A 12,017-nucleotide genomic window follows, 5' to 3' on the forward strand; every position below is an offset into this window, starting at 1 on the left:
CAGAAACTCTTAACTGAATACACATAAACTCTTAACTAAATATACAGAAACTCTTAACTGAATACACAGAAACTCTTAACTGAATACACATAAACTCTTAACTAAATACACATAAACTCTTAACAGAATACACAGAAACTCTTAACTGAAACACAGAAACTCATAACACAAAACACAGAAACTTTTAACTAAATACACATAATGGGGTTTGGGCCGTTTGGACGGACGGAGTGACATCAGCAATTGAAACGCGCACGTTTTGTGTCTAGGCGCACATAGAGCACGATATAGATTGCCGATTAATCTCTAGTGTGTGTTTATATATATATAGTTATAATTATAGTCTCATATTAATTTTCAACATTTTCACAAAACGTATTTCATTCTGACACGCTAATATGTTATAAAGTAAGATGAATATTTTTTTTGTATTATTTTTATTATCTACACCACTAGCACATTGGTAACGTTTTTATAATATTTTTATTTTTATTTTCTGATATAATGTTTTTTTCTGTGACATTTTTAACGTGGTGAGGCCCAAGAAGTGTTGGTCCAAGAAGTAAATTAAAATCAGAAGTTATAGCAATAGCTAAGAAATTAAATGCGCAATTTGTGGTGTATGTACTATGTAGTGCGGAGTAATAAATAGGGGAAGGTGTTGGCTCGATCTGTTTAAGTTTAATGCTCCCGTTAATATCGCCACTCATCACTCTTCGGGGACAACATCCACTTCATTAATTAATTGGCCTAACTTCAGGAATTTATGAGATGAAACAAGTCTTACTACATAATTATTATTCAGAATTCATAATGTTGTTATTAATCCATTTCAAAGTTTCACTACTAATTTTCAGATTAATATATATCAACACTATAAAAAATTTTAGTACAAGAATTGTAAAGTTAAAAGTGAAAGAATGAGTAATTCCGATCACGCGAAGTGATTTGGAGTTAATGGTTCCTTGTCAATGTGGGGCAGATGGGAGATTGAAGAACAACATTCTGGGAGGACCCATCGAAGGACCTAATCAATTTGTTGCGGGCTGACATAGGGGGGCTAGTACTCGGAGAATCCGTTAATTTGAGGCCTAGCCTCTCGTTGTTTACCAAAAAAAAAAAAAAAAAAAAAAAAAAAAGAGTATGATCTAGTATAAGGAGATATTTATTTATACATCACAAGGTAAACGATTCGATTATGGCTTTAAAGCATAATGCTATTTCCATCCGTGATTTTTTATTGATTTTTTTTTTCTGATTTTGTGGATGAGGTGGAAGAGGGGTGAGAGTAGAGAGAGGGAAAGTATATTACTACAAATAGAAGTTTTGTTGTGGGGCTCACTGGCAAAAAAACAAAAGTTACTCACTCAGCAGGTGCGTTGATTGCACCAACCGTGCCCAGCAGGCGCGTGTACTTCACGTGCTAGTTGGGTTCGTAACAAGAACAATTTTTGTTTTAAAAAAAAAAATCCGTATTTTTTTTTCCTTCCCTAGCCTGCCTCTCTCTTACCTGACTTCTAAAAACTTGCAAAAAAATCAATACTAATGGATTTTCTCTAAGCAAATTAAAGATTATAATTTGTATGCATTAAATATTTAAATTGATGATAACTGTATTTAAAAGAAAAAGGAAATTCTAATGACTCTGTTTAGGAGTTTGGAGTTGATCAGGAAAATAACTCCCAAGTCACCTACTGACCTACCTTGATTATATTCTTCTTTTGAATGCACGTAGGTCACTCTTAAACCATCAGCAAGCTTGCAATTGGAGGCAATTGCAAGATGATTGTCAATTTTCATATCATTCTTGTTTTTAAAAGGGTAATAATATTTTGTAAGCAATGCAAAATTGATAAATGCAAAAGTGGAGAGAAATGTCAGACTTTTGGCTTTGATTTGACTTTTTTTAAAAAAAATTATTAAAATATTACTACTATTATATTGTTATTATACTATTTTATTTTTAAGGTGATCGAGGTGAAATTGTAAAAATGTAAATAAAATAGTGATTAAATTAGAAATTAAGGATGATATTATAATAATGAGACCGCTTTTGAAAATAATTAAGAAGGTATTACACGTTTGCGGGTAGTTTTTGATTGAAAATCGCAAGATGACACTTCTTAGTTCTTAAATCTATTATTATTCAATCCGATATAATAAAACATCGGTAATAATTCTAAACACATAATAATATAAGACAAAATATCATATGAGATCATCTTACATATCTTAATTCATGAGAGATTGAGTGTTTCATAAGTATTATTTCGTACAATTTTCATGATAAGTAACTTTTTTAACTCTAAATATTATATTTTTAATTAAAAGTAGCACATTATTTCTCACAAATAATTCGTTTGCTCTTATAAGTATTCCCTCCATCGTATTTTATTTGTCTGATTCGATTAACGAGACTTGACTGAAGTTATTTTCAATCCAATTTTTCATAATATTAAGTTTAGTGTTTGTGTACAAAATTTATATATTTAGAAATTACACTAACAATACTATTAAACACAAAAAATCAAATTTAAAAATAAATAAAAAATATTAAAGAAAATATTAAACAAAGAAAAAATAGTGTGTTTGACTAATGAATAGTAGATAGGACCGATAAAATGAAACAGAAAGAGTAATATGCCATGTTTGGTAAATGGTTGTTAGCTGTTAGTTGATTGAGTTAATTAGAGAGTATAACTAGTTGATAACATTAGTTGATTGTAGAAATGTGTTTGGTAAATTAGCTGTTAGCTCATAGTTGTTTGACATAATTTCTTTTCTCAAAAAGCTAATTGAAAAAGTTATTTTGAGTGATTTTTTGAATTTTAATTTTTTTGGAGTTACAAAAAGCTAATTAACCAAACACTTATATTGTTTTCTTAACTAAATTAAACAATTAATAGTAGTTAAATAAGCCAAAATTAACTCATATGCTAACTAGTTTACCAAATAACCTATAATCAATCAATTTATACATAATTAGTATTATATTCCCGTCTCAAGAATATGGATTAGTAAAAGAGTTCACATAAATTCAATCATAATATAATATTAATTCTTCCCCTACCCCGTACTAGCTTCAAGTCTTCAACTAACGTGGTAATCTTACCTCCTTCCATGCCATCATTGACTTGGAACCTTAAGGAGCCCCATCAGGCCAGGGCATCCCAAGTTGATTGGTAGCTCTCAAACGTTTGGAAGCCATGGCAGCTGCTCAGGTACTTTTTTGTGTGTCAAATGTTAATCTAATTCTTCTTTACTTTTCCCCTCCAACTGCTTCAATTCCTCAAGATATATAATGCAGGAAAACGGGTGGCCGCTGGGGCTGCGCCACCCACACAATCTCAGAATCCGGCGATTCAATGGATCAATCGTTTCTTTCGACACTGCAGCTTCTCCTACCTCCACTTCTGGTTTTTCCTCTGATCTTGACACTCAGGTTAGTGTATATATACTTAATATTCGTTAAATCTATATATATCCATCTATCTGTGAATCTTTAGTAAATCTAGAACAACATTATATTGTTGGGTAGAGGTTGGTAAAGGCCAAGTTTAATACTAGGTAGCTTAGGAATTGTTGAGTGGAGGTAAAAAGGTTAAGTCCAGCACCCACCGTTTAAAAAATGTGTGGCGGTATAAGAAAATAAAGTTACACCTTTCACTACTAGCTATAGCTTTTCGTGTAGCTATAAGCGCTTGTGGTATTAGAATCATGACTAGTTGGTGTTGGGAGGGAAAATTGTTAGGCGGAGGTTGATAAAGACTAAATCAAACACTCGGTGACTAGAAATTGTTAGGCGGAGGCTATTAAAAGGTCAAGTCCAGCACTTAGCCTGCGTCTCGAAAATCGGCAAATTATTGTGTGGACCATGGTCCACACATGTTATATGGACCATAACAAAAAATACATTTTTATTATACTAAATGTAGTTATGAACAGATACTACATTGTAATAGAGTCAGTAGTATTCAAAAAAAAAAATATACATTATACAATAAAATGTACACTCAGAACAAAAATAATGTACATTCCCTGAATACAATTAAGGGTGTGTTTGGTTGATGGGTTTTTGCTCATAAGAATGTGTATGAAAGTGATTGTTATTCTTTGGTTGATAAGTTTCTAGAACACTACTATGGGTTTCGAATACCCTATGAATTGAAAAACCCATACCCAAATAAAATAAGGGTTTCATTCCCTTATTCATTCTCAACCACTACTATTAGTAACCATTCACATTCCACCCTACCACCAAACATGTTAAATACTTTCACCAAAACTCATTACCATTACCAAGTATTTGATACTCATTCCGATTCCGATTCCCATGTGCAAACCAAACACACCCGTACATTATTTTTGTACTGAATATACATTATATATTTTTATACTGAATGTACATTATTTTTGTATTGAATGTATATTATTTTACAGTAGACAAAATATGGTCTACACAACTTGTGTGGACCATAGTCCACACAATAATGATTGTCGAAAATGTGTAGCGATATAAGGAAACAAAGTTGTGCATTCACTAATTAGTTATAACTTTTGACATAATGGTAAACGCTTTCTAACAAGTGACATCCGAACCACGTCAAGGGATTGAGTGTTGGTTCTAGGAGGAGGAATTATTGGGCAGAGGTAGATGAAGGCCGACCAAGTTTAGCACCTAGTGGCTAAGAGATTGATAAAGGCGAAGTTTAGTTGAGCGTGGGAAGAAAGTAAAGGGTACAGGATCAGCTTTTGACCTAGTAGTAAACACTTAGGGGATGTTTGGTTCATGGAAAATGTTTTCCAAAGGAAAATATTTTCCTTAAAGTCGAGGAAAATGTTGTTTTCTAGTGTTTGGTTCATGAAATTCATTTTCCATTAGAAAATGAATTCCTCAAATTTGAGGAAAACAAAATCCTTTGTTGGACTAAGGATTTTGTTTTCCATGGGAGATGGGAAGAAAAAATGATATGTATTACCTATTTTACCCTAGTTTTCTTTTTTTAATTATATTACTCTTATTAATTTGTAGGGACATCTAGGTCTTTATACTCTTTATTCATTACAATTCCAAATCTAACCAAACAATGGAATTAGTATTTCCAGTAATTCTTTTTACACCAACCAAACAATGAAATTCATATTCCTAGTAATTATTTTTCTATGAAATTTCAATTCCACTTCCCTTAAAATATTTTCCGCGAACCAAACCAGCCCTTAATCCTAACATATAATATGTGTTCCTTAAATTGTTACAGTCAACTGGTTCTTTTTTCCGGGACCATAGTATCACGCTAGGAAGTCTCATGGGAATCTCCAACTTGGTCGAGCTGTCCAGAAGATCGTCAACGAGGAGGACAAGACAACCTTTGAGAAGCGAAAGTAGCGTGGTTATTAAATCCAAGAAAACATGGCTGTTTTCTCTGTGTTACAGGCTCAACAGTGGTGACGACGAAGTGGACATGAAAACCGCCGCCATGGCTCCTTCTTTGGGTTACCTTCTGGAAGTTGAGAGGAGAGCTTCTGCAAGGTTTTACCAACCAAATCATCAATACGGGCGTTCTCATCTATCTTTGTCGTATTTATGCGGATACTTCTGCCATTAAAATGGATTTACAAATTCAATAACATAACATATGCTTTCCAACATCATTGAGGAAAGTTTTTCCAATTTGCAAGCTGGTTTGACGGTGCATTTAAACACTTTTTTTTTTTTTTTTTTTTACTTAGATTAACCATTGAGTATTTTTCGGGACACTAATAAAATCAAGACTTGTGGTAGAAAGTTTTTTACTTACTAAAGTATGTACACAAATCATTTTATTTTTCTATGTAAGCTGGGCAGAGAGATTATATTTATTTGTAGAATCCTATGCTACTCGTTCAATATTCATTCAACAGTTTTTATATTTTCTTTAATTATTCCGTTGTATGACAGTTGTTATAGTTATATACCGTGGACCATGATCCACACATCGTTATGTGGACTTGATTGAAACTGCAGTAGAATTAAAATGATACTTTAGCGTTACTATAATGAAACTAGTGTATGTAGAAAATGAAACTAAGAAACAGAGCACAATATTGTCAAATGAAACTGTAAATAATATTTTAGTATTGTCACAATGAAACTAGTTTGGGTGAAAAATGAAACTAAAATTCAGAGCCATACAATAACATATATTGTCAAATGACCTGAAGTGCGATTAAAATAATACTTCAACATTACTATAAGAGTAAATACCCAAAATGGTCCCTCGACTATAGCTAAATTCACAAATTGGTCCTCGACTTTCAATTTCAACCAATTTAGTCCTTAACTTTGTAATTTTGACACGATTTGGTCCTCCATCTATTTGACCGTTTGTTGACTGTGATTTTTTTTTTTTTTTATGATATATATGTAATTTCATGGTCCACCATCGGTTTTTTAAAGTTCCGATTGCATTTCCAGACCGCACTGTTACATTTGAATCCACTACCGAAAGCAATCTACTAAATCCGGTCGCCTTTCTTCATCCTCCCTTTGGATTCAATGTAGTTGAGTTCGTACCAGAGCGAAGAAGACGGCGTGTTTCCGAACCAGTGCAACATCATCCTGGAGGCCTCCACGTGCTCCGACGAGAGCTGAAGGTTCTTTTGGAGATCGTCGATCACGGTCAACAAACGGTCAAATAGATGGAGGACCAAATCATGTCAAAATTGCAAAGTTAAGGACTTAATTGATTGAAATTGAAAGTCGAGGACCAATTTGTGAATTTAGCTATAATCGAATGACCATTTTGGGTATTTACTCTTACTATAATTCAACTAGTGTGTGTGGAAAAATGAAACAAAAAAAGTAGAGCTCAAGCAATAATGTATATTATTAAATGAAACTATAATAAAATTAAAATGATATTTAAATTAGTATTGCTATAATGAAACTAGTGTGGAGGGAAAATGAAATTAAAAAGCATAGCAATATTGTCAAATAAAACTGAAATGTAATTAAACAATCGTTATATCGTGGACCATGGTCCACGAAGCTTTGTGAACCATGGTCTAAAAGCGACATATTTCTTTAAGTAAAGAAACGGCTGCCATTACATCTTAACGGAGCCCGTATCTTGTGTGTGTTAATTACAAAATGAAACTACAGTTTATCTAAAATGAAAATGTTTCATATATTGTTTTTATATTATCAGATGAAACTGTAATTGAATTGAAATGAAACTGTAGTTGTGTTGAAATGAAGTTGCAATGTATATAAAATGAAACTGAATAACAGTTTCACATATTTGAGTGTATATTGTCCAATGAAACTGTAGTTACATCGAAATGATACTGTAGTTGTGTTGTAATGAAACTATAGTATATATAAAATGAAAATGAATAACAGTTTCACATATTTGACTGTATAATGTCAATTGAAACTTTAGTTATGTCAAATAAAATTGTAGTTGTGTTGAAATAAAACTGCAGTGTATATAAAATGAAAAAATGAATAACAGTTCCACATATTTGACTGTATAATGTGGAATGAAACTTTAATTATGTCAAAATAAAATTGTAGTTGTGTTGAAATAAAACTGCTGTGTATATAAAATGAAACTAAATAACAATTTCACATATTTGAGTGTATATTGTCCAATGAAACTGTAGTTATGTCTAAATGATACTGTAGTTCTTGATCTATTGTAATGAAACTATATTGTATATAAAATGAATCTGAATAACAGTTTCACATATTTGAGTGTATAATGCCGAATGTAAATGTAGTTGTGTTGAAATGAAACTGCCGTGTATATAAAATGAAACTGAGTATGTTATACAAACAGAGCTACTTTACGCTGAACGGTGCGGAACAGGTGCCGTTTCTTTTCATTAAAAGAAACGGCACAGTTTTGGATCATGGTCCATATTGCTTTGTGGACCATGGTCAATGGTATAATTTGCCGTAATCAAAATGATACATACTTCATGGCCCACGTTGCTACATAAACCAATGGTTCACGCTGCTACATAAACCACAGTCCACAGTAAAATTTGTCATTGTATAACGCAAATTATATTGTGCACCGCGGTGCTTAATCGATTATTCACCGAGCTTCAAAACGACGTCGTTTTGTTTAATGAAAAGAAACGGCACACGTTTCGCGCCGTTCCGTAAAAAGTAACTCTATTATTCAGTTTCATTTTGTATACATTGCAGTTTTAGTTTAACACACCTACAGTTTCATTTCGATATAATTATAGTTTCATTCGATATTTATACACTCAAATATGTGAAAATGTTATTTAATTTTATTTTATATACTCTATAGTTTCATTAAAACACAACTACATGATCATTTCGATATAACTACAACTTCATTGCACAATATACACTCAAATATGTGAAATGTTATTCAGTTTCATTTTATATACACTGCAGTTTCATTTAACTACAACTACAGTATCATTTTGATATATCTACAGTTTCATTTGATAATATATAAAATAATACATGAAGCACTGTCGGTTTAGATACACTGTAATTTCAATTGGTAATTAACACATCAAAAAATGCGTGCTCCGTTAACAGTAACGACGCACCGTTTCTTTACTTAAAGAAACGATGTCGTTTTGATCACAGTGCACGTACACCGCGGTCCATGATATAACGATCGATTGTATAATGAGTATGATTAAAATTTTGTTACATGGACGTACTACAATGGCCCAAAATGTCCAGTGTCATGGAACATAGGCCCAACAATTTTTTTTTTAGAATTAGGCCCAACAATCTTGAATCCAAATAAATGCATATCAGTGTGTATATATATATATATATATATCATGAATCTCTATTTTTTTTCCACCTAAATTTATTTCTTCTATTTTTAAAAATAAAATTAATCTATAAATATGAATTATCAAAAAATTTTAATTAAGATATTTTAAATAGAACTTATTGATTTTAAATCAATAAGTGCTATTTTTTTTTTTTCCTTTCAAAAAAAATAAAATAGCACTTATTGATTTTTTCTTTTTATTGAATTTACAAGCTCATAAAAGTCACTACTACAAGTTTTTTTTTTTTTTTTTTTTTTTTTTGAATGCAATTGGGTCCATTGCCGGAGACGACAATCGTTATGCTATGGACCCGTGTCCAGCATGCATGCTGGACACGGGTAACAGTGTCGTTAGGCACTGTTATCTTTCTTTTTTTTCTTTTTTTTTTTTAAAAAAAATTTAGACCGCTTCGTTATAGGAGTATATGTTCATAATTTTATTACTATATGTTCATAATTGTAAGTTCATAATGTCAGAGCTCTATGTTCATAATTTCATAACTGTACATTCATACTTCCATAACTGTACATTCATAATTCCGTAACTGTACATTCATAATTCAATAACTGTAACTTCATATTTTCGAAGCTCTATGTTCACAATTTTAGAGCTCTATGTTCATAATTTTATCACTATATGTTCATATTGTAAGTTCATAATGTCAGAGCTCTGTGTTCATAATTCCATAACTGTACATTCATAATTGCATAACTGTACATTCATAATTCCGTAACCGTACTTTCATAATTCAATAACTGTAAAATCATAATTTTTGAAACTCGATGTTCACAATTTTACACCTCTATGTTCATAATTTAATCACTATACGTTCATAATTGTAAGTTCATAATGTCAGAGCTCTGTGTTCATAATTTTATCACTTACATTCATAATTCCATAACTGTACATTCATAATTCCATAACTGTACATTCATAATCTCATAACTGTACATTCATAATGGCGCAAACGAATAACGCCGTTAACGGCGAGACAAAATCAATTTTTTTTTAACTGGAATAACGCCGTGGACACGGGTCCAGAGCATAGTCTCCGGCGGAGTGGATTTGTTTTTGTTTTTGTTTTTGTTTTTTTTTTAATTTTTTAATTTTAAATAATTATTTTAAATAATAGTTTTTTTTAAAAAAAAATATTTTGAAAAGGGGTGACCTGCTAACAATTTGAAAAACTTACAAATAAGACTAATTGCATAAAATTGGTTAATTTAGTGATCTAATTGTAGCTTTTTAAAGTTCAGTGGCCTAATTGCATGATTGGGCAAATTATTGTGTGGATCATGGTTCACACAATGTTATGTGGATCATAACAAAAATTATATTTTTAATGTACTAAATGTACATTATTTTACAGTAGACAAAATATGGTCCACACAATAATGATTGCATTATTGTGTGTAGTTCGATTGCCTATTTGACCCTTATTCCTCAACAAACCAATTCAAATAGCAATAAATATGAGGACATTTAAGTCTATTCAATTTTAAGTATTAATTTCTTTTTTGAGCCTAGATTTATATATGGGTTTCAGGTTGTGGTGGCTCTACAACGGAGGCGCAAATTGCAATATAAGAAGACATGAGACTCTATTCGTGAATTAGGAATTTTAAAAAAAAATAAAAAATAATAAAAATATTGCAGGTTAACTCATTTTGTATAGAAAAGATCGAAATGTCATCATATTTAACGTTATTTAAATAGGTTTGTTGGCAAAAGACTAAAACTAGTCATTTCACAATAATATTAGGACCAACCGGGAATGTTATGAAAATAAATTACTAAAGCTGGAATGACACTTATAAATCTACAACCAAAAATGAAATTAACTGAATATTATATAATAATAATAATAATAATAATAATAATAATAATAATAATAATAATAATATCCCACCACCGCCAAAGTTCGATCTTGTAACATTTCTCCAAAGTGAGCCACAGAGATATCAACTGAGTGCAAGATGCTTGGCTATTAGCTTCACTATTCCTAATAAAAAGTAAGAAGTTCAAGTATGCACGTAATATAATATAATCCTACTTTCCAAAAGCTAGTGTATGTTCAATTATTATACTAAAAAAATGTTTCTGATTTCGTTTTCAGCTCCTTTAAACTGCATCAAGTCAAGAAACAAGATGATGACCACTAGTTCCACTTTATACGACGACGCATAAATAAAAATTGACAGAATCATTCTCACAAATCGCTATACGATAACTTAATCAGGTTATTTAGAACTTTATTCAAGATAAAGCAGGAGAATATGTGAATGTATGTTGATCCAAAATAAATTAAACTAAATCCAACTTTATTCTCTTCATTTAAAAAGGTGAAGAGAATAACATTAATGCCTCCAATTAAAGATAATGGAATAATAATAATGTTTATAATTTAATATAAATATGATATTATTATTGTTGTTGTTGTTATTAAAATTGGAATTAATGCATTAATAATTTGTTGGAGTAATCATTTTTACCTTTTTAGGAAGTGAAAGAAAGTTGTCCTTGCCTTATAGAGTGCGTTGAATATGATTTACTAAAGTTATTTAGGTCCAAAGCATTACTTGCAACTTAAATTATTGTCTATTTAGTTTTTTTTTTTTTTTTTTTTTTTTTTGAATGCTACTAGCTCTATTACATTGTAGTATCTGTTCATATACTTTCTCAACCTACTGAAACACAAAGAGCTAATAACGCCTCCACTGAGGCTTGAACTTACAACCTTCCAAATGGAAGTCCAACCCGGGTACCATTGGACCACATAGTCCTGGTATTGTCTATTTAGTTTAATTGAAATTTATTGAAAGAATATTTTTATAAAAGAATCTCAACTATGAACGTAACTTTTCTTTAAAATTTAAAAATAAAAGAGTTACTTAACTTGAGCAAATGGTGAAATTAATCCTCATAAGTAGGGCTGTTAACGAATCGAACATAAACGAACGAAGGTTGTTCGTGTTCGTTTGTTAAGAATTTTGGCGTGTTCGTGTTCGTGTTCGTGTTCGTTTGTTAAGATTTTTGAAAATCTTATTCGTGTTCGTTTGTTAATCATTCATTAGTGTTTGTTAACGTTCACGAACACATTCATGAACGTGTTCGTTAACGTTAACAAACACGTTCATTAACAAACACGTTCACGAACATGTTGGTTTACGTTCATGAACACGTTCGTGAACCTTTAATAA

At 31.2% G+C, this 12,017-nt stretch overlaps 1 protein-coding gene across 2 annotated transcripts; it reads left to right on the forward strand.

Moving 5' to 3' along the window:
- The first annotated feature begins 3,167 nt into the window (after positions 1–3,167).
- On the forward strand, positions 3,168–5,688 carry LOC109158121 (uncharacterized protein At3g17950-like). 2 transcript variants are annotated; one of them, XM_019305942.1, is made up of 3 exons: positions 3,168–3,221; positions 3,308–3,442; positions 5,259–5,688. In XM_019305942.1, the coding sequence occupies exons 1-3, from the start codon at positions 3,207–3,209 to the stop codon at positions 5,604–5,606; spliced, it is 498 nt and encodes a 165-aa protein (XP_019161487.1). In that variant the 5' UTR covers positions 3,168–3,206; the 3' UTR covers positions 5,607–5,688. The 2 variants fall into 2 exon arrangements, with proteins under 2 accessions (XP_019161487.1, XP_019161488.1); XM_019305943.1 differs by having other exon boundaries at positions 5,288–5,688.
- Positions 5,689–12,017: the final 6,329 nt, after the last annotated feature.

Source organism: Ipomoea nil, unplaced genomic scaffold (assembly GCF_001879475.1).
Source record: "Ipomoea nil cultivar Tokyo-kokei standard unplaced genomic scaffold, Asagao_1.1 scaffold2805, whole genome shotgun sequence".
In the NCBI taxonomy this organism is placed as follows: Eukaryota; Viridiplantae; Streptophyta; class Magnoliopsida; order Solanales; family Convolvulaceae; genus Ipomoea; species Ipomoea nil.